This window comes from Psammomys obesus, unplaced genomic scaffold, assembly GCF_907164565.1.
Source record: "Psammomys obesus unplaced genomic scaffold, mPsaObe1.curated_primary_1811, whole genome shotgun sequence".
Classification (NCBI taxonomy): domain Eukaryota; kingdom Metazoa; phylum Chordata; class Mammalia; order Rodentia; family Muridae; genus Psammomys; species Psammomys obesus.
The window spans coordinates 23,226-50,402 of NW_026590743.1; the positions used below are offsets into that span (position 1 = coordinate 23,226).

Consider the following 27,177-nt stretch of genomic DNA (forward strand, 5'->3'; position numbering starts at 1 on the left):
TATAGAGCTGAGCCTGGCTCTCATCTTCCATCTTCACTGCTTGGGTAATGGCATGATAGGTGTGAGGCCTGGCAGAATTCTTTTTAATTTGTTTTTCCTTTTTGTTTTGTTTTGTTTTTCTAGACAGGGCTTCTCTGTAGGCTTCTCAGGCCTACCTGTCCTGGAACTCAGGTTGTAGACCAAATTGGCCTAGAACTCCTAGAGATCTGTCTGCTTCTGCCACCCTAGTGCTAGGATCAAAGGGTGTGTCACCGTCACCTGGCTTTTTTTTTTTTTTTTTTTTTTAAACAGTGCTGGGGATCAAACCTAGGGCCTTGTGATTGTCCCCAACTCCAGAGCTACAGACTCTGCCCAAATTTAACTTTGTTTATTTTTCTCTGTGTAGCTCTGGCTATCCTGGAACTTGCTCTGTAGACCAAGCTGGCTTGAACTCACAGAGATCTGCCTGCCTCTGCCTCCAGAGTGCTGGGATTAAAGACATGTGCCACTATGCCTGGAGTTACTTTTCAAATAGACAACACATAACAAGGTTGAAACGGCAGAAAATATCAACATTTCTACAAAATATCCCTTCTAAAGAATCTCTCAGAATTAAGTTCCCACAGGCTTGTCTCCACTGAAGCATAGTCCAAGCCCAGAGTTTCTTCCTGTGTGAATTTCCTTTTTCCTTCACATAAAATGTAACAGTGTGTACAGGGTTCCTCATCTTGCTTTTCCTCTTACTACTCATTTATTTTGAGATAGGGTCTTACTAATAGTCCTCACTTGCCTGGAACTTGCTATGTAGGCTGTCCTGGAACTCACAAAGATCTGACAAAACTCTGGTCTTCCTATGGCTGGCTAGGACACCATAACCAGCCTTTTCCTCACCTTAATATCTTGAAGATCTCACCTCACAGAGAGCCACCTCATACCACTCTTCTTCTTCTTCTTTTTTTTTTTTTTTTTGGTAATATGATAGTACCCCATTACATAAAAAAGCCATGTATTAACTACCTAGTCCTCTTATCTATGGGCATTCAGGTTTTGTGCAGTAAATTTGCCATTACAAATTACAACGCCTATTATATAAGTCATTTTGCACCTACTTTTTAAGGTAAGTTCCCAGGATTGTAGTTTGCAGAGTAGCAAGCCATGCAGTTCCACTTTTGAGTGATTCTGTCAAATTATTCCCTGCAGAGGCTGTCCCACATTGCTCTCCCAGTTCCCTCATTCCCTCACCTAAGGAGTGTTATCAAAGGTTCAGCTTCCTTAGCAAACTGCTAGTGAAAGTGTTTCCAGTTACTTTTATCTTTAAAAAAAATGAGGTTAGACACTTCTGTCTCCATATAAAGCTCATTGCATTTCCATGTATGGTCTTTTATAACTTTGCTTATTTTTTTATTGTGTTAACATATTTAAAGTATAATTTTGCTTATTCCTGGCATGTTTCGTGGGTGGGTTAGTTTTCCATGATGCAAGTTGTAAATATTTTCCCTAAATTTTTCTTTTTTCTCTTTCTTTTTCTTTCTTCTTTCTTTCTTTCTTCCTTCCTTCCTTCCCTCCCTCCCTCCCTCCCTCCCTCCCTTCTTTCTTTCTTTCTTTCTTTCTTTCTTTCTTTCTTTCTTTCTTTCTTTCTTCTTTCTTCTTTCTTCCTTTCTTTTGCATATGGGGTCTTAGGTACCCAAGAGTAGCCTTGAACTTTCCATTCTCCTGCCTCTCCCAAGTGCTAGTATAACAAGCATGATCCATCATACCCAACTATATTGGTTTTTGGGAGGTGGGTTGTTTGTTTTCGAGACAGAGTTTTTCTGTAAAGCCCTGGCTTTCCTAGAACTCTCTCTACCAGGTTGTCCTCAAGCTCACAGATATGGGTCTGCCTCTGCCTCCTAAGTGCTGGGATTAAAGGTATGTGCCACTATCGCCTGGCTGCCCACTTCATTTTTTTTTGAAACAGGGCCTCTCGTCTGCCAAGTAGGCTAGACTGGCCAGAAATCCCCAGGTACATGTCTGATGTGTTAAGAAATCGTTAGCATTCTGGAAGATACAAAGAAATTGAGTCCATTGTCTTTGTATACTCTTTAACGTTTTATGGGTCTGGAGAGATGGCACAGCAGATATGGGCACTTGTCACTCTTCCAGGGAACCAGGTTGGATCCCCAGCACCCAGATGGCGGTGCACAACCATGTGTAACTCCAATTCCAGGGACTCCAACTTCCTTTTCAGGTCTTTAAGGGTGTGTACACATGTGGTTCACAGACTTACACGCAGGCAAGACACCCACACCCATGAAAGCAGTACATCTCAAAAAAATAAAGCACTTCACATATTTTGTAAATACTTACAACAATTTGTCTAGTAAGTCATTTCCCCAAGATGTTGGGATGACCTTCTCCCACACATGGTATCAAATGGCTTGTAGATGTCTTCCTGTATTTTCAGTAGGTAGTTGCTGTGCCTACAGAGGGGTAAGAGCTGGCAGAATATTTGGTATTGTCCTCTCCGTAGCCCAAAAAGTGATTCTCTGAGATTATCATGTTAAAAAGCAGGTCACGTCGAAGGAGGCCACTCATGCAGCCCTCATCTTGGTCAAAGGTCAACCCAAAGAGATGGACCTACATTGTCCTGCCGCTGATTGGTTCAGACTGGAGCATAGCTTTTTGGAAAGTAAAGAGCACACATGAGCTGGGGCAGGGGACTAAGGGCAGGAAGGAGAGGATGAGAGGTGGGAACAGTTGGCCCAGGCAAGAGGAGCCTGAAGCATGGATGGGAATGAAGTAAAAAGACAGAGCAAGGTGGCGGGGACACAGTGGCAGGGAAGTTGGGATAAGTTAGATTGCAGCTGAGGGTCTGCCCCAGCAAAAGGCCAACAGCCTTATACTGTACAAATGTCTCCGAGTCTTTCTTACTAACCCACAAGTGCCCCAAAGCCCCTGCAACACCAAGGTATTTAACTGGCAGGTCATCTGGAAACTTTGGTCAAGAAAGAGCAAGTAACGGGGCAGTAGAGGCACACGCCTTTAATCCCAGCACCCAGGCAGAGGATCTCTTCGAGTTCGAGGCCAGCCTGGTCTATGTAGCCATGGCTACATAGAGAAACCCTGTTTCAAAAAACGAAAAAGAAAAGAAAGAACAAGTAAGGATAACAATAAAATTTCTGCTGACAAAATTAAGAGAAAGAAGCAGCTTGGTAGAGTGTTTGAGTTGTATTCAGGAAGCTCTGGGTTTGGGCCCCAGCACTGCAAAAACTAAGCACATGCCCATAATTCCAAGAGAGAGGAGGATCAGGAGTTCAAGGTTATCCTCAGCTACATAAGGAGTTCAAGGACCTTGTCTACATTGCAAGTTCCAGGAGAGCCAGAACTACATAATGACATAGTGTCTCAAAAAAAAAAAAAAAAAAAAAAAAAAAAAAGCCAGGAGGTGGTGTGCATCCCTTTAATTTCAGTACCTGGGAGGCAGAGGCAGGTGGATCTCTATGAATTTGAGGTCATCTTGGTTTACAAAATGAGTTCCAGGACAGCCAGGGCTATCCAGAGAAACCCTGTCTTGGAAAAAGTGTTCAGGACCAGCCGGGGATATATGAGACTATATCTCAAAAATAAACATAAACAAATGAATATAACACGCAAACAAATGATTATATGTGTGAGTCCTGGGGGGATAAGAGCATGTCATGTCAGCGAGTCATGGCAGTGGGCACAGGCGTGGCAGTGGGAGCAGAGAGCTGAGGGCTCACATCTCGAGAGGCAAGAAGGAAACGGAAAGAACAAACTAGAGGATTTAGACTCTCAAGGCCCACCTCCAGGGACAGCAAAGCCTCACATCCTAAGGCTCCCAAAAAGGCCACCAACTGGGGACGGATCATTCAGATGCCAGAGACTGTGGGGGAACATCACCCTCAAACCTGCAGCTACCTTCCACCTTTCGTTGGAGATAGGAAAGGCCTGCTTGGCCTGCTGGCTAGTCAGCGAGCTCCAGAGAATCTCCTGCCTTCTCTTCCAAACTTGCCCACCTCAGGGTGACCAGCCTTCGTCACCATGCACAGGGCCTCTTTTCACAGGAGATAGGAGGATCCAAATTCAGGTGCCCATACTTTTAAGGCAAGGGCTTTACTAACCAGAGTATTTACCCAGCTCCTTGTATTTTGCTGTATTATATATAACATTATAATAATATAATATATTTGTGTGTGTGTGTGTGCGTGTTGTTTTGGTGCTGGGGTTGAACCAAGGCCTCATGTGGGCTAGGCACACATTCTACCACCAAGCCGTGCTCTCAGGTTGTTAGTGCTTTTTAATGATTTGGGGGCTGTGATAATAGATAGTATTGATGGTAAAGTGTGGAAACACATCTCAACATTTTGCATTCATCCTTATGGGAATAATTTCCGTTTAGAAATTGAAGCAGAAATGGAGAGCTGTTTAGCAGCCTGCATGCTCCTCTGTTGTTAGGGCTCTACTTCACACCTGAGAACCATATTTCCAGCTTACATTTCAGCGAGCCCGTGTGATAAATGTGTATTAATGGCATGGAATAGAAGCAAGCGTGCCCCACTTTCAGGCCAGTTAGGAATGGGTGTGCCTTGTTCAAGTGTTCTCTATGCTGATTGGCTGCAGAGGATGGCCAGATCTTAGAGGTTGGCAGAGTCACATGATAGAAGAATTGTCTGAGCCTCAACCACCAGAAAAAGGAAAGCCCCAGTACCCAGGAACATTAGTTCCAAACTGTTATGAGAGAAATAGCCTCCAGTTACATAAAACCTCTGAAATGTGGGAGCTCTGTGTTACAGGAGCTAGTGTTACCGTGAAGTAAAACTCCTCTCTCAGCTTGTACTTTTCTGGGATATAACATTAATGCGGAACACAGACCAGTCATCAAGGTCAGTGATGTAAATTTGATCGTCCGTCCCCACAGAGATTATAATTTAGTTGACTGTTCCATTTTTAGCCAGGTCTTATTTTAGTATTCTGTGACCTGAATGAATGATGGAGTCCACGGTGCAACTTGCAGAAAAATAAAAAGCTGAAAAGGAACAGCATTGGTACTCAATGAGAAACTCAAGATCTGAACTTGCTTGTCTCGACGGCACAAGAGCAACAAGATGAAACTTAGGCGTGCATTAAAATTATATGGCTGGCTGAGTGGCGCAGGCCCTTAATCCCAGCACTCTGTAAGAAGAAGCAAGTGGATTTTTGTGAGTTCAAGGCCAACCTGGCATATGCAGAAAAGAAATGCTTTCCCAACAGTTGGTTTGAAACCACAGTAATGAATGAAGCTGTTATTATTAGTTGAGATATTCAGCAGTTGATAAGTAATGGAAGAAAAGGAGTTATTTCTGCTACGAGTAAGGAAGAAGTGACTGCAATTGTCCAGGAGATGCAGAGCACTCCCTGGCTAGATTACAGCTTCCAGAGCTGTGATGGAGCTCAGCGGTAGAGCACTTGCCAGGTGTTTGTAAGGATCTGGATTTGATGGCTCATGCCTTGAGGCAAGAAAACGCCTTGACTCTGAGAGCAGTTTAGGCAATGCAATGAGTCCCTGTGTCAACAGGGGGAAGAAAAGCCTGTGGGTAACAGTGTTTTAGACCATCCTATGTATTCTCTGAGCCTAGTGATTTCTCCAAACACAGATACTTCTCTTCATCTGGAAGAATCTATGTATTTGAAAAGTAACATTTAAAAACAGCACTGTGGTCTATGCCTGTAATCCCAGCACTCAGGAGGTGGAGGCAGGAGAATCAGAATTCAAGGTCACCCCCAACTATGCAGTAAGTTGGAAACAGGCTTGACATAAATGGGCTTCTGTCTCAAAAGAACCAAGGGAAAGGGGTAGAGATCAGAAATAACGATTAAAAACTTGAAAACCTGCACCTTCCCCGTTAGCAGTGGTGGTGTACTTCTTTAATCTAAGTGCTCAGGAGGCAGAGGCAGGCAGCTATTTGTGAGTTCGAGGCCAGCCCGGTCTACAGAGTGAGCTCCTGAACAGCCAGGACTACACAGAGAAACCCTGTCTTGGGGGGAAAAGCAGAAACAAAAGAAAAACCAGACCATCACATTGATAAGCAAACAGAGCCTCACTCTCTGCCCCACCTTGTCTACTTGCTGGCCTCCGTGGTAAATGGAATATTGTTCTGAGTGAAATCCCGCTAATAATAATACATTATCTTTATAGGCCTCTGGAGGGCAGCGTGCTGTATCATAGCAGAAACGTACTGATTATATTTCTAGTAGTCATGTTTTAAAAAAAAAAAAAAAATGGGAAAAGGCACAGGTGAAATTCATTTCAGCAATGTATTTTACTTCAACAGAAAGACTATGTCTAGGCACCTCGTGTGAGATTTTTCAGATGTTTTACATCCTTTTCGCATACTGTTTTCATATTTTACCCCTTTAGCACCTCCCTCAGTTCAGAGGGCCATAGTCCAAGCTCATTAGCTATGGCCAGTGCCTGTTCCATTAAAATGATCTTAAAGACTTCAGCCATGCTTCTCTTTAAATCTTCCCCAATACTCTGCCACGGGTTTATCATTCATGTTTGACAGATAACAAATATTTTTCAGAAATAGCCCTAAGACACATAGCTGTAATGAAAGAGCCAAGCTGAACCCCAAGTTTCCTGCCAGTGTACCCCACCCCGCGGGCAAGTGTACGGGCACAGAGTCAGACAGGGCTCATTTGGAATCCTATTTATGGCGTCTACTAGCTGGCTTACTTCTAGCACACACTGTCACCCTGAGGTTTGGTCCTATTGCGTGAAAAATGGTGATAATAAGAACCCTGATAGATTACTTCGGGATTAAGAGAGAGAACGAACGAAACGTGCTCAGCGCGTGCCCACCGTGGCGAGGGCTCCCCAGAACAGGATGGAGATTACCTTGACAACCACTCCGTGGTCGCTCCATCTTCCACACAGCTTGCCAGGAGCTCTTTTTTTTCCCCACTCCGAGAAGGTTTACTCTTGATGTGTGACTTTTTTTTTTTTTTTTTTTCTGAGAACGGGTGACCCGACCCGGCTGACTGTTCTGACTCTGAGTATAGTCTTGCTCCTCTGCACAGTACTGTTATCTTCCAACACCAGGGCGCGGTGACGTGACAAGGCAAATCTGGAAATGTTGGCGGTCGGGCTACACAGTCCCATCCCGAGATCCCTCTCAAGAGCCGCCTGTGCCTTAAGGTTCGTAGGAATTCCTGTCACTGGGGTCTGGGACTGTCTATTCCTTTGTTCCCTCCGAAAACCTTCTGAAGCAGTAGTGGCAGCGTCCTTGTCGCCTCCTCCTTGCCTGCCACCAGTGTTGGTAACGTGACCCCTTCTCCCAGTGCCAGGCTGAATGCCCACAAGCCGGTACCAGAGTGTGTTTTACCACCCTGAAAGAAATACTTTAATAAAATATGTGGCTGGAGTATCAAACCCTCAAGTAGAACCATCGGGGGTTCATCTGGGCACCCTTTCCTGTAGCAACTGTCCTGTCCCCCGAAGTATCTTATCATACGTGTACCCTCATAGAGAAATAGGTTACCAAAGACAGGTCTGAGGAAGATGGACACACAATGAATTAATTATAGTTTCCGTTGCCCATTCAACAAAACATCTGCTGAGCCCAGGTGTGACACCTGCTGATCCCACAGCCGGGGCTTAGGAAGAGTGCTGGGTCAAAAGAAAAGGACAGAATTGGCTGCTTTCGTCCTTCTTATCCTCTGGAGGCAGGGGGGATTGTAGCTAGCGATCAGGTATAGGATTACAGGCTGCAGTTAGTGCCACAGAGGAGAGGAGGACGGTGATGGGGAACAGGGTGCAGAGATCTGATCTGCCAGTGAGAGAGACTGGAGGTTCTTTTGAGAAACCGATAGACAGCACGACGCCTGTGACAGACATGGGTGTAGGGGACTGATCTCGAAAGAAGGATCAAATCAGTTGGCAAGTGACAACCCAGCCCCCTCCTGCCATAAGACAAGGTTTCTCTGTGTCGCCCCCCCCCCCATGTCCTGAAACTCACTCTGTAGACCGGGCTGGCCTTAGAGATCCCCCTGTCTCTGCCCCCTGAGTGCTGGGATTAATGGTATGCTCCACCACCACCTGACTTTCTTTTGTTTATTAGCTTGTGTGTTTGTGGCATGTACGTGTGGCACATGTGTTTGGGGATGTGTGTGTGTGGTATGTGTGACGTACGTGTGTGTGTGTGTGTGTGTGGTATGAGTGTGAAAGACAACTTCTAGGGGCCAGTACTGTAGCCCTCTCCTTTCATCATGGGTTCCAGGGATAGTACCCAGGTCAACAGGCTTGTAAAAGCATCTCAACCCTCTAAAGCTTAGTGACTAAGCCATCTCATTCTCCTGGAAGTAGCGTTGAGACACCTAAGAGGTAGAACAGGGCGTGGTTTTAACCCAGTCTAGCTATACCCCTACCCCCAAGCATGGGGATTTCAGCAGTGTGTGTTTCAGCAGAGGGTGGCCAAGAAAAAGGTCAAACATGAAGCCTGAAGATACCCAGCAGGCATAACGAGTCAGAGGTCATTGGCTGGGAAGAGATGTTTTGCTGGGAGGCTGGAGTCAAAGAATGAAGAGAGAGTTAAGAAATGGGTATAATGGGTATAAGCGACTCGTGTTAGGGGCTTGGCTTCTCTGCCAGAGTGCGCAACTGAGATGTTAAAGGCTCCCCATTAGAATTCACCGAAGCAACTGTCATATTTCAATAGCAGGAAAGTCATCGTTTGTCAATGAAAACCCACACACTCAAGCGGAGCCCGTGCCCCTCCCAGAAGAAGCGGTGGAGCTCGGATTCTGGGAAGATTGCTGCGTATATCACGGAGGCAACAAGACAAATGTTTTTCATTTTGGGTATGCACCTATAAACCTAAACAACATGATCTGTGTGCACAGATGGTTCGGGAGACAATTACTGATATGGAGCCTTTATTTATTTATTTTTTATTTTAGCCTGCCGATTTACTAGGAGGAAGTGGTAGGAAGAGACTAATCACCGTGATGGATGCCTGCATCAGAATTTGTGACTCACAGCATGCATCAGCAGCCGGGTCCCCTAACACTGCCTGTGACACTTCAGACTGTGGCTGAGGCCACCACAGAGCCAAGAGGCAGTGTCTGCACAGGAGGCAGAAGTACGTGACACCCAGCGTAAGAACTACAAGGGAGGGGAGGTGGCTTGGGGCGCTGGAACACACAATAACGTCACGGCTTTGACATCTTCTCTCAGAGCAGGCTATTCTGTCAGTTGTGGCAGATATCAAACCTCAGACATTTTGACCCATTTGGAGACACAGTTGTCATTCACTTGGCACTAATATAACAACACATCTCCCCCCTGTCAGTGTACCTATGCCCAAATCTAACCCTAACTGTTGACATCTAAAACCTTCATTCTGGGGGCCTGGCCTGTAGCTTGGTAGAGTGTTTGCCTAGCCTACCTGAAGCCCTGGGTTCCGTAGGTGACATCCTGGGTTTGATTCCCAGCACCACAGAAAACCATACTGCTGTTTGTATTAATTAATTAATAGGAAGCTAAGAAATTCAAGGTCATCCTCAGCTACGCAGTAGTTAGAGGCCAGCTTAGACTACTTGAGATCCGTCTCAAAAAAAAACAAAACAAAAAACAAAACCCTCCCGGAGGGTGGGATTGGGAGGGAATAAGGGAGGGGGCTACAGCTGGGATACAAAGTAAATAAATTGTAACTAATATAAAAAATTTTAATTAGAAACAAAACAAAACCAAACCCAAAACTTATGTGTGTGTCCATTTCAGCGGTAGTTCTTTGCTTTCTAATCCATCCTTTTTTCCTGGGAAGAAACAGATCCTGGAAAGCTGATAGAAATGTTGGGAGAATAAAGAATGTCTGAAACTTTTAGGTTTTGTTGTTGTTGTTGTTTTCCAGACAGAGTTTCTCTGTGTAGCCCTGGCTGTCTTAGAACTTGCTCTGTACACCAGGCATGCCCAAACTTGTAAAGATCTGCCCACCTCTGTCTTCTGAGTTCTGGGATTAAAAGCATGCATTTCAATTTGTTTGTTAAGGAAAGAATATGGCACAACACAAGCAAGAGCACTGGTTTTTCCTTAAAAGCAGTGCTCACACAGACTCACACAAAATGAACCGTTAAAGCCAGGTGTGGTGGCGTACACCTGTAATCCCAGAACTCAGAGAGGCAGAGGCAGGTGGATCTCTGTGAGTTCCAGGCCAGCCTGGTCTACAGAGCAAGTCCAGGACAGCCAAGGCTACTCAGAGAAACCGTCTTGAAAACAAAAACAAAAAACAAAACAACAACAACAAAAAACAGCACACACTTTCAATCCTAGCACAGAGGCAGAGGCTGAGGCCAGTGGATATCTGTGGGTTTGGGGCCAGCCTGATCTACATATCAAGTTCTAGGGCGACCAAGTCTACAAAGTGAGACCTTGTCTCAAAACAAATGAACAAATAGAAAAATTCCCCCCCCCCCAGCCCCCACTTCACTTTGGACATACTTAAAATGATCTGCTTCCTAGCCTGTGTGGCTGTCAGAGAGGGTGTTCAGATCTGGATGTTAGTTGATGCCTGTTATCTATAATCAGATATCTGGCGCTTTAGTCATCCCATTTGTGAGCTCCTCATTCAGCTTACGAAAGACCCCAGGCTCTGGCATAGAGCACGCTAACTTGCCATTAATAACAAGGACAATTCTATTATACATTTGAAATTTGATGAAGCCAGGTGTGGTGGCGCAGGCCTGTAATCCCAGAACTTGGGGAGGCAGAGGTAGGTGGATGTTTGTGAGTTCGAGGCCAGCCTGGTCTACAAAGCGAGTTAGGAAAGCCAAGGCTACACAGAGGAACCCTGTCTCGAAAAACCAAAGGGGGGGGGGGATTTGAAAGTTGATCATGTGTTCTTCCCCCCTTCACAAAGGTGTAAGAGGTGGCAAATAAGTGTTATTTAGCTTGATTGTGGTAGTGATGTATAGTTCAGGTATATGCATATCAAAAGAGTGTGTTGTAATTCACACACATATAAATGTGAGTGTATGCTTTTTTGAGGCAGGATCTCAAGCTGTAGCCCAAGCTGGCTCGCAAGTGCCTCCAAACTGCCAGGGTCACAGGCGTTCATCAGCAACCCTGCCACACAGGCAACTCCTTTTATCAGTTAAATGATATGACTGGGGTTGGGAAGATACCAGGGTTTGCGTATGGGGGGGGGGGGGGGGGAGTTGGGGGTATGGAGTGACGATGCTGGACGGCCCTGTGGTCTAGATCAGCTGACCTGGAGTCTTCTGGAAACGCCCGGGGGAGACAGCAACCTCTAGCCTGGCAAGACCCCGAGCCCCGGAGCACGGTCAGGACCACCTGACTGGAGAGTGAGACAATACAAATTACAATCACAAAACTTCCCCACAGGAGCTGCAAACCGAAAATCCCCTAGCTAAGGAACTGCAGATAAGAAGGTTTAAAAAAAAAAAAAAAAAAGCTGTTTTACTTTCTGAGGTGTTTATTCCCAGGTCTAAAGGATGTTTCGAGAAACCTGCCTGGGTGTTAAGGGGACAGAGTGAAAGACAATGAGAGAAAAGGGGACACACGACAGAGACATAACCCACATTTTGGCTTTGGTTCCTGGCTGGGTCTGAGAAGTAGGGAGAGGGAGAGAGCAAGCAAGAGGCTGTGGGTAGCTCTTCCTACTCTCTGAAGCGGTGGCCTTTGCTGCTTTGTTAGGGAGAGCCTCAGGAGCTGATAGCCCTTGGCTCTCCTTGCTGCAAGCCACAGGCTCTGGTTTGAACTTCCTGCCTCCAGAAACTGTGTTTAGCATCCTGAGACAAAGGACACTCATTACTTTCAAAGTCAGTGCTCTCTTCCAGCTTGTGGGTTAGGGGGTAGAATAAGATCCTACAGGCTTGACAGCACAGCCAAAAGAAAAGAAAAGGAGGGGAAAAGAGGGAAAAGAAAGAAAGAGGAGCGAGAACGGTGGAATGAATGGAGTTGGACTCTGAGCCCTGGCAGCTACTGATCTTACCCAGCCTGAAGCAGGTCCCGTGTCCATCCACACCTATACCTGTGGATTGGACAGCCACCAGCCTACAGGAAAGGTTCAGGACAGACCCTCTTAGGCAGCTGGGGAGATAGGAAAAGCCAAACCCTCAAATACCAAAAGAAGCAGTGATTACGTATTACCACACGCCAGGGGTTGTCCTGGCCTGTTGTGTGTGATCTCCCTTCACCTTCGCAAAAACTCACGAAGCAAATGCAATTACTACAACTATTTTGTATACAAGGAGAGGGAAGTAGAGAGGGCTTTAGTAACTACTGCCCAAGATCATAAAGCTAGCAGACAGATGAGCTGAAATTTAAACTCTGGTCATCCGGCTCTGGGACCTTCTCTCTTAAACACTGAATGACGTCGTCTCCTGTTTATAAAAAGCTACAGGAGGCTGTCGAGATGGCTCGGTGGGCCCGGGCATTTGCTGTGGCCCTGTGCATGCTCTATCACTGGGCTACACCCTCAGCTCCATCATTTCTGTTTTATTTATTAGTTGGGGTGCCTTATTTTAAACATGCTTTCTCTTCCATTTGGCTACACAAAGATAAAACTCAATAGAAAGCCAAAATGGAGGCTTGACTCTTTCTTTTTCATTTACTTGTTTTCAAGCAATGAAGACCAGGCTGGCCTCAAACTCACAGAGATCCACCTGCCTCTGCCTCCTGAGTACCTCCTGAGATTAGAGGTACACAGATGAATGGAGCTGTGAACACAATTAATAGTCCTAGTCAGCCACTATCTTTTTTGTGTGTGAGTGTGTGATTAAAACCATCCCATTTTCGGCTAGTGGAAACCTTTTCTAGTGGTTTCTGAATTGTTTTCAAGACTTGGGCCAATAAAGTCCTGTCCGGGATTATTTTGTACATGGATTATATAACGGAACAGAGGCAACCTGGAGCTCACACCCCCTTCCCCCCCAGGAAGGGCCTGATTGGTCTCTCACAGTTGCATTTGAATTCACTCTAGCTTTTGTCTCAAGGCTTTCTATAAACAGAAGGATCATCATGGGCACAGTAGGGAGGAAATCAGATGTCTTCCGCCCTGACCCCTGTTTATGCAGACTGTAAATAACCCACTTTCCTTTACCTCCCTCCCCCCCCCAACGGTGGCTTTGTGGACCTCAGCGCCTGTAACGGGGCTGGCTGCTTTTGGAAGTTCTGATTTCTATGACAGGAAATGGAACCTCGATGCCACAAGTTGGCTGGTGTAGTATTGCTTGTTCTTTGCTGGGACTAATCTCTCCATTTGACTCAGTGGCAGACAGATCTGTATATTAATTGATCTATTGATAGATTCAAAACAGCTCATGAATTCCTACTGACTCTTCTAGGACAAATCTAAAGCTAAAGGAGAGTTTTCGCTTGTTTCTTATTTGAACCAGGGTCTCATGTGGCTGAGGTTGGCTTTGAACTAAGGATGACCTTGAGTGCCTCATCCTTGATACCTCCATCTCCCATGCCCTGGGATTACAGGTGGATCACTACAGCCAGCTACAATAGCACACTTCTTTTTTTTCTTTAAAAATCTTAACATTTATTTATTTATTTTGTGTGCACGTAGGTGTGGGTGCCCCCCGTGACACAGCGCACATATGAAGGTCAGAGAACTTTCCAAGTCAGTTATCTTAGTTGTTCCTCTTTTACGTGGGATCTGGGGCTCGAACTCACATTGTCAGACTTCAGTGGCAAGGGCCTTTATCTGCTGAGCCATTTTCTCCCCGTTTCTACAGTTACGCTATATAAGCCTTTGGTCTTTACAAGATAAATTTTCCTTTTTTGATCCTCAATCTTAGTTCTGTGCGTCACTCTATATTTAATAATTCCCACCAGTCCTCAGCTCCATGTTTCTCTAATCATTTTGACAGTCTTAAATGAGTTTTTAAGACTGTCTATCAAAGTTATATTAATCAGTGTTCTCCGGAGAAACAGGCCCAGCCTGATAGGGGTGTAGCATAAGATGACTTATCACAGAGAATAAGTCAAGCCAAGAAGTCTCGAGAGCTGGACAAGCTGGAGACGCAGAACGCTGTAGCCCCACTTCACAGAGAAGAGGAGCTGGAAGTCTGGGGTCCAGCCTGAGGCGGAAGAGAGCTCCTGGAGTGTGAAAGCAGAAGCGAGGACGCTTCTCTCAGGGTGAGACTGCAGCTGGATCTTATTTGGGCCGGCCACTGATGAGACCGGAGGCCCACCCACTCCAGGACCGGTGGCCTGCTACTCAGGCTACCTCTTCAAATGTTAAAGTCCTGCAAAAACATCCCGGGGACCTACCCAGAAAAACACTGACCTCTGCGCCAACACAAAATTAGCCAGAATTGAATTTGCAGTTCAGTGGTTAGAATGTTTGGCTAGCGAGCACGAAGCCCCAGGCTCAATACGAAGTACCCGCTCCTCCAAAACGAAAAACAAACAAGCAGAACCCACGAAAGCGGAAGCAAGAAGGCTTTGATGCTGTACAAAGCAAACAGCCATCGATTCCACCTGCTACGCTAGTTCAGACAGTCTGCCATGGAGCTGGTAGTAAGCGCTGGATTCAAACGGCTGCGATTCGAAGGGCTCCCGTCCATCCCTTACTGTCCGTAAGCCACTGGAGCCGGTGGCCGCTGAAATGTGCCTTCATGGAGGCTGCAGGAAGTGACACAGAGGCGCAGAAGGACCAGGGTGAACGTGGATCTGCTGGCTCAGGCTGCTCTCTCCTCCGCTCTGCTGGAAAATGCTGGGAGGACAAGGCTCACACCAAGAGAAAGGCGTTTTCTACTCTGTGGTCCGAGATATACCGAGCAATCAATCTGTGCAGACGTCCCAGGCCCCGCAACCGCTCTGTGAATGCTTTGGTAGGGTAAATTTTCAGATTTAGGATGGCAGATAAGGGAGGGAAGAATAAAGGAATTTTTAGACTTGTTACTGTAATTTAGAACTTCAAGGATGCGAGTTTCTCCATTTCTCGAGCCAACAAATGATGGTGTTGGGATTATCAGTGCAAAAGAAAAACGTGATAGGAAAAAATTGTGCAAACAAAAGCAGATACTTAAAATAGATGTGCAAATCTGAGGATAGACAGGAGCTCAAGCTTGCTGCTCGAGGAGCCCTTGGGCTAGGAGTTTGAACATCCCCACCCCAACAACAAACTCCACTTCTTTTTGTTTGTTTGTTGCTGTTGTTAAAGACATGGTCTTACTATGTAGCCCTGGCTGGTCTAAGAACTCACTACGTCAATTAGGCTGAGATTATAGGTGTTTGCCACCACTTCAAGAGAAACTCACCTGTGAAGCTGTGAAAGAAGGTGGGGGGGGGAGGGTAAAATGGAAAAGAAAAGAAAGAAGGCAGGTGCAGTGGCTCACATAATTCCAATACTTGAGTGACCGAGGCAGGAGGATTGCTGTGAGGCCCATCTCTGCTATCCAGTGATTTACAAGCCAACTTGGGTCACAGAATGAAACTTGTCTCGAGCGAACAAATGAAATACCAAAAAAACAAAACAAAACAAACAAAAAAAAACCAAAAACAAACAAACAAATGGGATCTCACTTTGTAGACTAGGCTGGTCTTGAACTCACAGAGCTCTGCCTGCCTCTGTTTCTCCAAAGGCTGGGGCTGAAGGCGTGTGTCACTATGCCTAGTCTGTCCATTTGGTTTTCTGTTGCTGGTTTATGGTGATTTACCAACTACACTAGGCCCCAAGAATTCTTCTATCTCTGCCTCTCAGCACTAGGATTACAAACACAGATCACTCTGCCCAGCTGTGTTGCTGTTTTGGCTTAGTTTTTTGAGACAGAATCTCGTTATGTAGCTATGGCTGTCCTGGAACTCACTAGGTAGACCGGGTTGGCCTCGAACTCAAGAGATATACCTGCCTCTGTCTTTCGAGTGTTGGTATTAAAGGCGTACACACTATACCCTGCCCATGTCCAGCTTTTTATGTTTGTGTTGAAGATTGAACTTAGGTGCTTATGTTTGTGCTGTGAGCACTTTACCCGCTGGGCCTTATTTCCAGTCCTCAGCCATTTATTTTTGTTGATCTCCTCCCCTCCCCCAACCATCTTTCCTTCCAACCATGCCCTTCAACCTCCCCCGCCCCCTGCCTCAGATTGGGGTGTGTTTTACCTAAATGTGTAAGACATATTAGCATATCTGGAATGATCTCCTAGATTCACCTTGATTCTGAGTTGCTCCAGTGTCTCTGACCCCTGCAGTTTTTCATCAGCGGGTCAGTAGAATGCATCTCACTCCTCTGGAGACATCAGGTAGGCTTCTCCCTTTCCCGATCCCGGATTACAGAGGCAGCTAAGACCCACACAACCCAATCTGATGATGAACAGGATATCAGCCACCTGAGTAAGGTGTGACCCAGTGGAAGGGAGGCAGGGGCCGAGAACAAAGCCTAAGCCACTCTAACGAGGCCAGGGCACAAGACAAAGTCAATACATGGGAGCAAATTTGCTTCATTGGTCCAAAGAAACATTAACTTCATGTTTGAAACTCAGGTGAAGGTTTTCCAGAAGGCAAAGATCAGTTGGATTAGGAAAAATAGAATCTAAAATTTTGTTACTTCACACATTTTTTTTTTTTAAAGATTCATTTTATTTATTTATTTATTTATTTATTTAGAGACAGGGTCTTTCTGTATAGCTCTGGCTGTCCTGAAGGGAGAAGGCTAAGGAGAGGAAAAGGAAAGGGGAGAGGGAAGAGAGAGGAGGAGGAGAGAGGGGAGGGAGACAGGGAGAGAGAGAGAGAAGGAAAATGTGTCCACAGATTGTGAAACTGTCCCCGAGGCACTGGTAGTCTCTGCTCTCTGCTTCCTGTTCCTTTAAGATGAGGAGTTGAAGCGGAGCTATTCCTCTGACATGCCTTCCTGGTCCTGGTGGACTAGTCTAATAGTCAAGTCCTCCCTTCTAGAATGGCTTAAAAAAGCCGAGAAGACAGCCAGTCATGGTGGCGCACACCCGTAATCCTAGCACTCAGGGAGGCAGAGGCAGGCCGAACCTACGCTTTCCAGCCTGGTCTACAAAGTGAGTCCAGGACAGCCAAGGCTACACAGAGAAATCTTGCCTCGGAAAGAAAACAAAACAGGAGACAACAGTCTAATCCTTGTACTCTTTAAATCTTATACATATATTTTTATTATTATTTTGTGTGTGTCTGTGTGTTCACAGTGAGTGTGGGGGGAGGCACGGGTAGAGGTCAGAGGACAACTTTGTGGAATCAGTTCTCTCCTTCCACCTTTCCGAGGTTCTTTGGGGATCAAACTCAGGTCCCCCAGGCTTGCAGAGCAAGCTCCTTTTCCCGCTGAGCCATCTTGCCAGCTATTTTGTAACAGCAGCAAGAAAAGCAATGATTATTGCCACTGTCAAAGAAACAGAAAACCAGGCCGTGGAGGAATCAGAACCCCTGTGCACTGTTGGCGGGACTGTAAAATAATACAGTTGCTCTGGAGACCACGCTGGCCTTGAACTGGCAGAGCTCCGCCTGCCCCTGCCTCTAGAGTGTGAGACGACCGTGTTCAGCCATAAGTCAGGATCTTGAAGTGTTTGCACATCTGCGTTCACTGGAGTGTCATTTACAGCCGCCAGTGTGGAGTCACCTACTGAGTGGCTACGTAGAGAAAATATGGTGTGTACAGCTGTTTTCCCGAGGTTATTGAAGAAGGTTGTTGAGCCCCGAGAAAGAAAACAAGAAGCCCATGAGGCGGCACACATCCGCAATCACAGCAGAAGGGAGCCTGCGGGAGGAAAATCGCAAGTCTGAGGCCAGCCTGGGCTACCTTAGCCCAGAAACAAAACAGAGATCCAGTCGAATGCTGCCACACGCACACACTTTGATGACATTATGCAAAGCAAAACAGGCCAGTTACAAAAAAAGACCAATACAGCAGGATTCCATTAATATGAAGTAATCACACTCATAGAAACAGAAAATGGAGTGGTGGTTTCCAAGGGCTGGGGCTGGGGGAAGTGGGAGATGTTGTGCAATGAGGTTGTGATCCCATTCCTGCAAAATGAGACCATCATGCAGTCAGCTCCGCAACAGTGGCTGACAGCTAACACACTCTGCCGTGCGTTTCATAGGTTACAGGATGTTTTTTTTTTTTTTTTTTTTTTTTTTTTGAGAGGGTCTCCTATAGCCCAGGGTGGTCTTGAAATTGTTGTGTAACTGAGGATGGATTCTGAACTTTAATCTTCCTGCTTCTGCTTGCTGAGGACTTGGATTACAGGTGTGCACCACCAAGACTGGTCTGTTGTTTGTTTGGTTTTTTTACAATAATGATGATGATGTTGATGGTGATAATAGACAGCAGCTCTAGAAATATTCCTGCAGCTTCCTGTGCTTCTCGAGCACTGTCTCTAGCCAGGCCCCCAAGAGACTGTTTCTTAAAAAATTAATTTATTTTTATTCCATGTGCATTGGTGTTTTGCTTGCACAAATATCTGTGTGAGGGTGTCCAATCTTCTGGAGCAGGAGTTACAGACAGTTGTGAGCTGCTGGTGCTCTTAACAGCCGAGCCATCTCTAGAACCCTCAAGACTTACTTTCTAAGCTCCTTCTCGGAAAGGGAAGATTGCTGGGTACTCTGGAGGCTGAAAGGGCAGAAGAGAGTCATACAATGTTAAAGATCGGAGCCTGAGGGCCTTGCATTTGCAGTAAGTGCCTAACAGTGCCAAGGAAGATGGTGAAGGAGAGCCGGCACTCCAGCAGATGGGGAGGAGATAATGCCAGGAGGGATACCAGTCAGGTTCCAGAAGACACAGTCTTCAGTGTCATAGTCTCCAGGGTTGAAGTCCCAAAAGGTTAAAAATCAGAAAGTAACCGAGAGTGGTGGCACAGGCCTTTGAGCCCAGCACTTCGGAATCACAGGCAAGCAGATCTCTGTGACTTCAAGGCCATCCTGGTCTAAACAGTGAGTCCTAGGCCAGTCAAGGCTACAGAGTGAAACCCTGTCCCAAGAAAGAAAAAGTTACGGGCGCATGTGTGTACATGTTCATTTGTGGAGGGGGGTGTGCATGTGTGTACAGGGGCTAAAGGTCACTGTGTCCTCCTTATACTTTGAGACAGGGTCTCTCATTGAACCTGCAGTGTACCGATTTCGTGAGACTAGCTGTCCAGCAAGCCCCAGGGATCTTCCTGTCCCCGCTGGTGTTACAGGCTGTGCCACTGTATGTAGCCAGTCGGAAAGGGGGCACCACATTCTTAGACTACTTCCTGCTGGTCAAACTTCGGGGCAAGTTTGAGCCTCACTGTCAGTACATTTAATTTCTTCTTGTTGTTTGTTTCCTCTTTGTGTATGACTACCTAACAAATCATGGCCAACAACAACAACCAACAACCCACAACCCACGCCCAACCTCTCAGGGCCCTAGCATTTATATGCCCTCTGAAAAGTTCCCAGAATCCCAAATGTCACACAATCGCAGAAACTATCTACATCTGGTAAAACCGCGCCTCTGCCAGAGCACAAGGCAAATCATAGTCGGTTGCTGCCAAGCGGCCCCGTATCCCCACACCTGGGATTAAAACAAAAACACATTCTTTATTTTTTTTAAAGAAGCCAAAATTCCACAATTCCCACAAAAGCTGTATCCAGTGGCTTCTTTCCTTTACATTTTTTTTCTTTTAAAATGTTTCTTACTGATTCTTTGAGACTTTCGTGCAATGTGTTTTGATCATATTCATACACACCCACATTCTCCAACTCTTCCCAGATCTGCTCTCTCTCTCTCTCTCTCTCTCTCTCTCTTGCTCTTTTTAAACCCAATTGAATCCAATTTGTGTTGCCCAAATACTTGTGGGTGGGAAGCCTGTCCTGGAGCTTGGTAGGATTATCGGGGATCGTACATCCTTAAAGGAAACTGACTCTCTCCTTTCAGAGCAGCTACCACATGCCAGTAGCTCCTCAGCTACCCTCCCTCTCACCGTGTTGAAGTTAGTGTGCTGAGGTGGAAGTTTTTATTTCTTTAAAACTCAGTTATGAGAGGCTGGAGAGATGGCTCAACGATTAAGAGTACTGTCTGCTCTTCCAGAGATCCTGAGTTCAATTCCCAGCAACCACATGGTGGCTCAAAACCATCTATGCCTTCTACTGCCCTCTTCTGGCCGGCAGGTGCACATGCAGATAGAGCACTAATATGCATTAAATAAATAAATAGATAGATAGATAGATAGATAGATAGATAGATAGATAAATAAGTAAATAAAATCTTAAAAAAAAACCACCTCAGTTATGTTATATAAACATGTTTTTGTTTCAATCCCAAGTGTGGGATATGGAGCTGCTTTTAGTTTGTCCACAGCTGATAACAGCCTAGTTCAGCTCAGAGAGGGGCGTGGCCTCTGCCAGCTGCAGATAGAATTCTGAGGACTCGGAGAGGGGAAGAGGACGCTTTGAGGAGACAGAGGAGAGAGAAGGCTGCTGCCCGTTTGCTGGTTACTTGGATCGCTGGATATCCTGATGACTGAGATGGGTAGTACCCCAAAGAATCCTGTGACCCTAAATGGCCGCAAGTAGCTAAAGAGAACTCTGCCCTTTTGCCCTTTCACCTTCTTTCTCTCTTACCTAATGTTGGCGGGTGGGTGGGAGGGAGGTAGAGGCATAAGAAACCAAAATAAAATAGCACCAACAGTGTGCGGGCAAGTTTTATGTCAACTGGACACAAGCTAGAGTCATCAGAGAGGAGGGAGATTGATTGAGAGGGTACCTCTATACAATCAGGCTGTGAGGCCATTTTCTTTTCTTTTCTTTTCTTTTCTTTTCTTTTCTTTTCTTTTCTTTTCTTTTCTTTTCTTTTCTTTTCTTTTCTCTTCTCTTCTTTTCTCTTCTCTTCTCTTTTCTTTTCTTTCCTTTTCCTGGAGCATTTATTTTTTATTTTGTTATTAATTACAGTTTATTCACTTTGTATCCCAGCTGTAGCCCCCTCCTCCATCCCCTCCCAATTCCACCCTCCCTCCCTCTTTTTCTTCTATGCCCCTCCCCCAGTCCAATGATAGGGGAGGTCCTCCTCCCTTTCCATCTGATCATAGTCTATCAGGTATCATCAGAACTGGCTTCATTGTCTTCCTCTGTGGACTGGTAAGGCTGCTCCTCTCTCAGGTGGAGGTGATCCAAGAGCCAGCCCATGAGTTCATGTCAGAGAATGGTCAGGGAATGGCAGAGAAACACTTAATGAAATGCTCAACATCTTTGGTCATCAGGAAAATGCAAATAAAAACGACCCTGAGATTTCACCTTACACCCATCAGAATGGCTAAGAGCAAAAACTCAAGTGGCAACACATGCTGGAGAGGATGTGGAGAAAGAGAAACCCTCCTCCATTGCTGGTGGGAATGTAAAGTTGTGCAACCACTTTGGAAATCAATCAGGAGCTATCTCAGAAAAATAGGAATAGCAATATCTCAAGACCCAGCTATACCACTCCTAGGCATATATCCAAAAGATGCTCAGGTTCACAACAAGGACATTTGCTCAACCATGTATGTAGCAGCTTTATTTGTAATAGCCAGAAGCTGGAAACAACCCAGATGTCCCTCAACTGAAGAATGGATGCAGAAATTGTGGTTCATTTACACTATGGAATACTACTCAGCAATTAAAAACAAAGAAATCATGAAATTTGCAGGCAAATGGTGGGATCTAGAAAAGATCATCCTGAGTGAGGTCTCCCAGGAGCAGAAAGACACACATGCTATATTCTTTTCTTTTAAATCTAACTTTTTATTGGATTCCTTGTGAACTTCACATCACGCATCTGAACACGCTGATCTCCCCATCTCCTCATACTCACCCTCTGCACTCGCAACTTCCCCCACCCCATTGAAAAAGAAATCTGTGGAACCTGCGGTATGTCACAGTGTGCCGCACATTATACCCTTTGGTCCACACTTCTTAGCTTGCAGATGTTCATTGCAATGGCTGGGTTGGTCTGGTAGAGGCCTCTGGCTACTCTATCAATACTGGATCCTCACTGGGACTCCTCTCTGATGGCCTGTTGTTGCCCTGTGTCATGGAGATCCTACAGCTTCATATCTGTAGGACTGGTCCCTTCACACTCTCCAAAAGTTTATAGATGGGGTAGATGTTGGAGTGGGCCAACTCAAAGCCCCAGATCTGTAGCAAAGCTGGTCAGCATGCCAGCTCTCCCATACCCACACTGCCAGGGTTAGCTCTCTATCACTGCCTCAGCTGCCTCATCCAAAGCTACAACTGGCAAGGGGCGGAGCCAGCTCTCCCCATCTCATGTCCTCCTCCGAGGTGGCTCACCCACAGCCCCCGCAAGCAGGACCGGCTCTACTGTGCTGTTCAGGTGAGGAGCAGAGCCCCACTCTCCTGAGTGCAGCAGCCAGGGAGGGGCAGGGACAGCTTTCCCCGTTCTCATGACCTGAGGGCAAGCTCTCCTGCCTGTCATAGGTGGCAAGGGGCAAGGGGGCATCTCTTCCTCAACCATGCTACCAAACAGCATACAAGTGCTGGGGCCAGCTCTCCCACGACCACACCCTCGAGGCTGCCTCACCCACAACTCCTACAACCAGGAGCAGCTCTCCTGTGCTTCCTGGGAGAGGTATGTGGCCTCTCTCCGGAATACTGCAGCTGTCAAGAGGTGGGGCCAGCCCTCCGGCATTTTCTTTATTAGTGATCCGTGGGGGAATGCCCAGCCCATTGTGGGTGGGAGTTGATTCTATAAAAAAAAAAAAAATTAAAAAAAAAAAGCCGACTGAGAAACGGGCACGGTAGCCCATGCCTTTAATTCCAGCACTCAAGAAGGCAGAGGCAGGCAGATTGCTGTGAGTTTGAGGACAGCCTGGTCTACAAGTGAGTCCAGGACAGCCAAGACCACACAGAGAAACCCTGTCTTGAAAAACAAAACAAAACAAAACAAAACAAAACAAAACAAAACAGCAGACTGAGTAAACCACAAGGAGTAAGTCAATAAGCAGCACCCTACTCCCTGGCCTCTGCATCAGCTCCTGCCTCCAAGTTCCTGCCATGTTTGAGTTCTTGTCCCACTGGCTTCTTTCAGTGATGAACTAAGCTGTGGAGGCCTTTCCTGTCCAACTTGTTTATTTGTAGTGTATCATTATAGCAATAGTAATCCTAACTAGGAGAGAGATCGGTACCAGGATGGTGGAGCGTTGCTGTGACTGACCCGACCATGTTGTTTTGTGGAGGATTGTGGTAGGACTTTGGAACTCTGAGCTAGAGAAGCCATTGAATGTTCAAAGCCCAGTGAGCTGTTTTATGGGAGCTCGGGGGATAAGAATGTTGAGAGCAGTGCAGAGGATGGAGGCCTGCTTTGTGAAGTTTCAGAGGGAAGCAAAGACTCTCCCGGACTATTTGTGTGAAGAATCTGTGGTGTCTGGTCAACTGGAGCTGAAGAATCAATCTGTGCTTAACAAGAGACCAGAAACATGAAAGTAAAACCTCTGTTTTAATGGGACCACTGGTGCTGGTTTTGCTGGAGCTGAGAAGTAAGTGGTGATTAGGAAGAGGCCAGCATCACTGAGGTGAAACCTTCTGGGAAGTGTTTCCTGAGAGTCAGCACACAGAAGCTGCGGTCCACAGGCGGCCATGGTTGCACTTACTTGTGCTGGCAGCCAAATGAGGTGATGTAAGAGTCGCCCAGGTGGCGTTGGTTTTAGAAGCATAAATAGGTCTTGGAGAGCAGCTGAGGCTTGGCACTGTGAGAGGCCATGAGAGGCCGTTGGTGAAGGGGCGGCCTCAGTTAATAGCCGAACGCCTAGGATTACAGAGGTCAAGCGGAGAAACTTAGGCTTGGCACCATGAAGGGAGTGTATGAGAAGCTATTGGTGAAAGTGAGGCCCCGTTGCAGCAGAGACCCCGGCATTTTGGAGGCACCAAGTACCATGAGATGACCACCGAGAGCAGCGGCGGCAGGGAGTTGCCTGAGCTTGGAAGACGAGCTGTTTGTGCTGCAGAGGCAGAGGAGTGACCCATGCCTCCTGGAGGAGCCCAGAAGGTCACAGGTGATTTCCAGATATTGGACATTGTGATCTACGCTGTTGGAGTGTGGTTTTGCTTAGCTTTGGTTGTGACTGTGCGCTGGTTCTTCCCTCTTGAAGTAAGAAAGTGTTTAACTTTTTTTTTTTTAATTTTATATGTGCCCACAGTTGAGAGATTTTTAGATTTTATTGTTCGTTTTTGTTTTCACAGACAGGGTTTCTCTGTGTAGCCTTGGATGTCCTGGACTCACTTTGTAGACCAGGCTGGCCTCGAACTTATAGAGATCCACCTGCCTCTGTCTCCCAGAGTGTTGGGATTACAGGCATGTACCACCATACCCGGCTGAGACTGGATTTTAAAAGAGACTGAAATTTCAAGTGTTGGATTTTTTTTCCTTCAGTTTTTCAAGACAAGTTTTCTCTGTATAGAACTTGCTCTGTAGACCAGGCCTTGAACTCACAGAGATCTGTTCGCCTCTGCCTCCAAAGCGCTTAAATAAAGGTGTGATCCACCATTGCCTGGCTAAGTGTTGGAATTTTTCAAATGTATTTAATTTTATTTCATGTGCATTAGTGTGAAGGTGTCAGATCCCTTGGAATTGGGGTTACGGACAGTTGTGAGCTGCCATGTGGGTGCTGGGAATTGAACCCGGGTCCTTTGGAAGCGCACACAGTGCTCTTAACCACTGAGCCATCTAGTCAGCCCCAAGTGTTGGAATGTTTAAGGATTGTGGGACTTTTACATTTTGGAATGTTTATAATGTAATTATTTGTAGTGTTTATAATGTTGGTAATGTGTGATCTCTGGGTTGGACAGGAAAGGAAAGGTTGTGACTTAACAGTGATGTGTGGAATTGATAAGGTCACTTGTTCTGGCTAGTTTTGTGGCGGTCATCTTGACAGAATGACTTCAGAAGGGAGGGACCCTCAGCTGAGAGAAGACACTATTCGTCTGTTGACAAGCCTGTAGGGCATTTTCTTAATTGGTGATCCATGGGGAGGGGAAAGGGGCAACCCATTGTGTTCTCGTGGGCTGATGTTCTTGATTCTGTAAGAAAGCAGACTGAACAAGTCATGTGGAACAAGCCAGTAAGCAGCACCTCTCCATCAGCTCCTGCCTCCTGGTTTCTGACCTGTTTGGGTTCCTTTCCTGGCTTCCTTCAATGATGGACTAAGCTGTGGAATGTAAGCCAAATAAACCCTCTCCTCGGTAACCCTGACACATCTGGCTTCAGCAGGTCTTGTGCACTCTGTCACAGCTGCTGTGAGTTCATCCGAGCACATGCCCTGTTGTATGCAGGAAACACTGTTCCGTTGTAATCTTTCTGCCGGGAGTTCCTTGAGAGTCCCTCAGCCTTGGGAGGAGGGATATGATATAGAATCCTTTTTAGGTTCCGTGCATTGACCAGTTGTAGGTCTGTGTTAATCACCACCTAATGCCAGAAGAAGCTTCTCTAACGAGGGTTGAGAAATGCATTAATATATGGGTAAAGCAAGAAGTCATTAGGAGCTTAAAACTGTCCATTTGGGAGAATAATAGGCTGTCCCCTAGGGCCCACGAGCTCTCTAATCACAGGTCCTTGACCCTGATAATGGTGTCGGATATGGGTTCCATCTGGTGGAAGTTTGCTTTTATGTAGATGCTAGGGAGCTAATTCAGATTCTCATGTTTGTACAGCAAGCAGTCTGCTGACTGAGCTATAGCCCACACCCCTGTCATTTTGTTGCTTTGTTTTGGCTTTTTGGTTTCTCAAGACAAGGTTTCTCTGTGTAGCCTTGGCTGTCCTGGACTCATTTGTAGAGCTGGCTGGCCTCGAACTCACAGAGATCTGCCTGCCTCTGCCTCCGGCTGCCTCCGCCCCCTGAGGGCAGGTGTTAAAGGCATGCACCACCATGCCTGCCTTGCACTCAGTTTTAACTGTGCTCATCTAAAACACCATGATAGAAAGCTTTAGTCTTTTGATGTGATCAGTCGAAACCCACAGTGGGTCGGCCAAAGAGCAGAAATCTTAAAATTAAAAAAAGAGGCTTTGCAGACGCCGCTGTCATGTGTCACCTTTTGCTGCAGCCATGGTCAACCCCACCATGTTCTTCGACATTGAGGCCGATGGCCAGCCCTTGGGCCGCATCTCCTTTGAGCTGTTTGTAGACAAAGTTCCATAGACAGCAGAAAACTTTCATGCTCTGAGTGCTGGAGAAAAAGGACTTGAATATAAGGGTTCCTCCTTTCACAGAATTATTCTAGGATTCATGTGCCAGGACGGTGACTTCACACGCCATAATGACACTGGCGGCAGGTCCATCTACGGGGAGAAATTTATCTCCACTGCCAAGACTGAGGGGCTGGCTGGCAAGCATGTGGCCTTTGGGAAGGTGAAAGAAGGCATGAACGTGGAAGCCCTGGAGCATTTCGGGTCCAGGAATGGCAAGACCAGCAAGAAGATCACAATTTCCAACTGTGGACAACTCTAAACTAATTCTTTTGACTTGTGGGCATCTTACCCACCAGACCATTCCTTCTGTAGCTCAGGAGAGCACCCCAATCCCATTTGCTCGAAGTACCCTGTGATCTCTGCTCTCGCTGAAGTTCTCTATGGGTTCTATGTTTTCCTCATTCCCCTCCAAGTCTAGCTGGATTGCGGAGTTAAGTTTATGATTATGAATAAAAAGTAAATAAGGAAAAAAAAATTCTTTCACAAATTCAGACCTGCAAAAAGGGACATCTCTATTTATTGGGGGAAATTTCACAAGATCGCTGTTGTCATCATGCAGACAAATTTGCAAAAGGGAGCACATGCTCTATTAGAATAGCACAGATGGCTCACGCCTCCAGTGCCGGAAATGATGTAGAGTATATAATGTGCTGACCTGTGCTGACCTGTGCTGACCTGTGTCACGTGCCTACCTGCTGTGTTAACTCTCAGGAGGCTGAGCAGGAAGATTATCTGAGACCAGGAGCTCAAGACCAGTCTGTATAGCGCACTGAAACTCCAGCTTAAAAGAAGAGAGAATAGGACTGGAGAGGTGGCCCGGTGGTTGAGAGTATCAGCGGCTCTTCCAGAGGACCGGGGTTTGGTTCCCAGCATCCACCTGGCAGCTCCCAGCCATCTGTAATTCCAGTTCCAGGAGATACAACACCCTTTCCTAGGCTCTGTGAACATTGTTTGTATGGCAGTGCAGCATGCAGGCAAAACGTCCACACACATAAAAAGAAATAAAAAGAGCACAAAAGAAAAGTGTGAT

General features: G+C 46.2%; 1 protein-coding gene across 1 annotated transcript; it reads left to right on the top strand.

Moving 5' to 3' along the window:
- Positions 1–23,754: 23,754 nt before the first annotated feature.
- Positions 23,755–26,406, top strand: LOC129678111 (peptidyl-prolyl cis-trans isomerase A-like). Its single transcript, XM_055608794.1, has 3 exons — positions 23,755–23,833; positions 26,003–26,075; positions 26,169–26,406. The coding sequence occupies exons 1-3, from the start codon at positions 23,755–23,757 to the stop codon at positions 26,404–26,406; spliced, it is 390 nt and encodes a 129-aa protein (XP_055464769.1).
- The last annotated feature ends 771 nt before the right edge of the window (positions 26,407–27,177 follow it).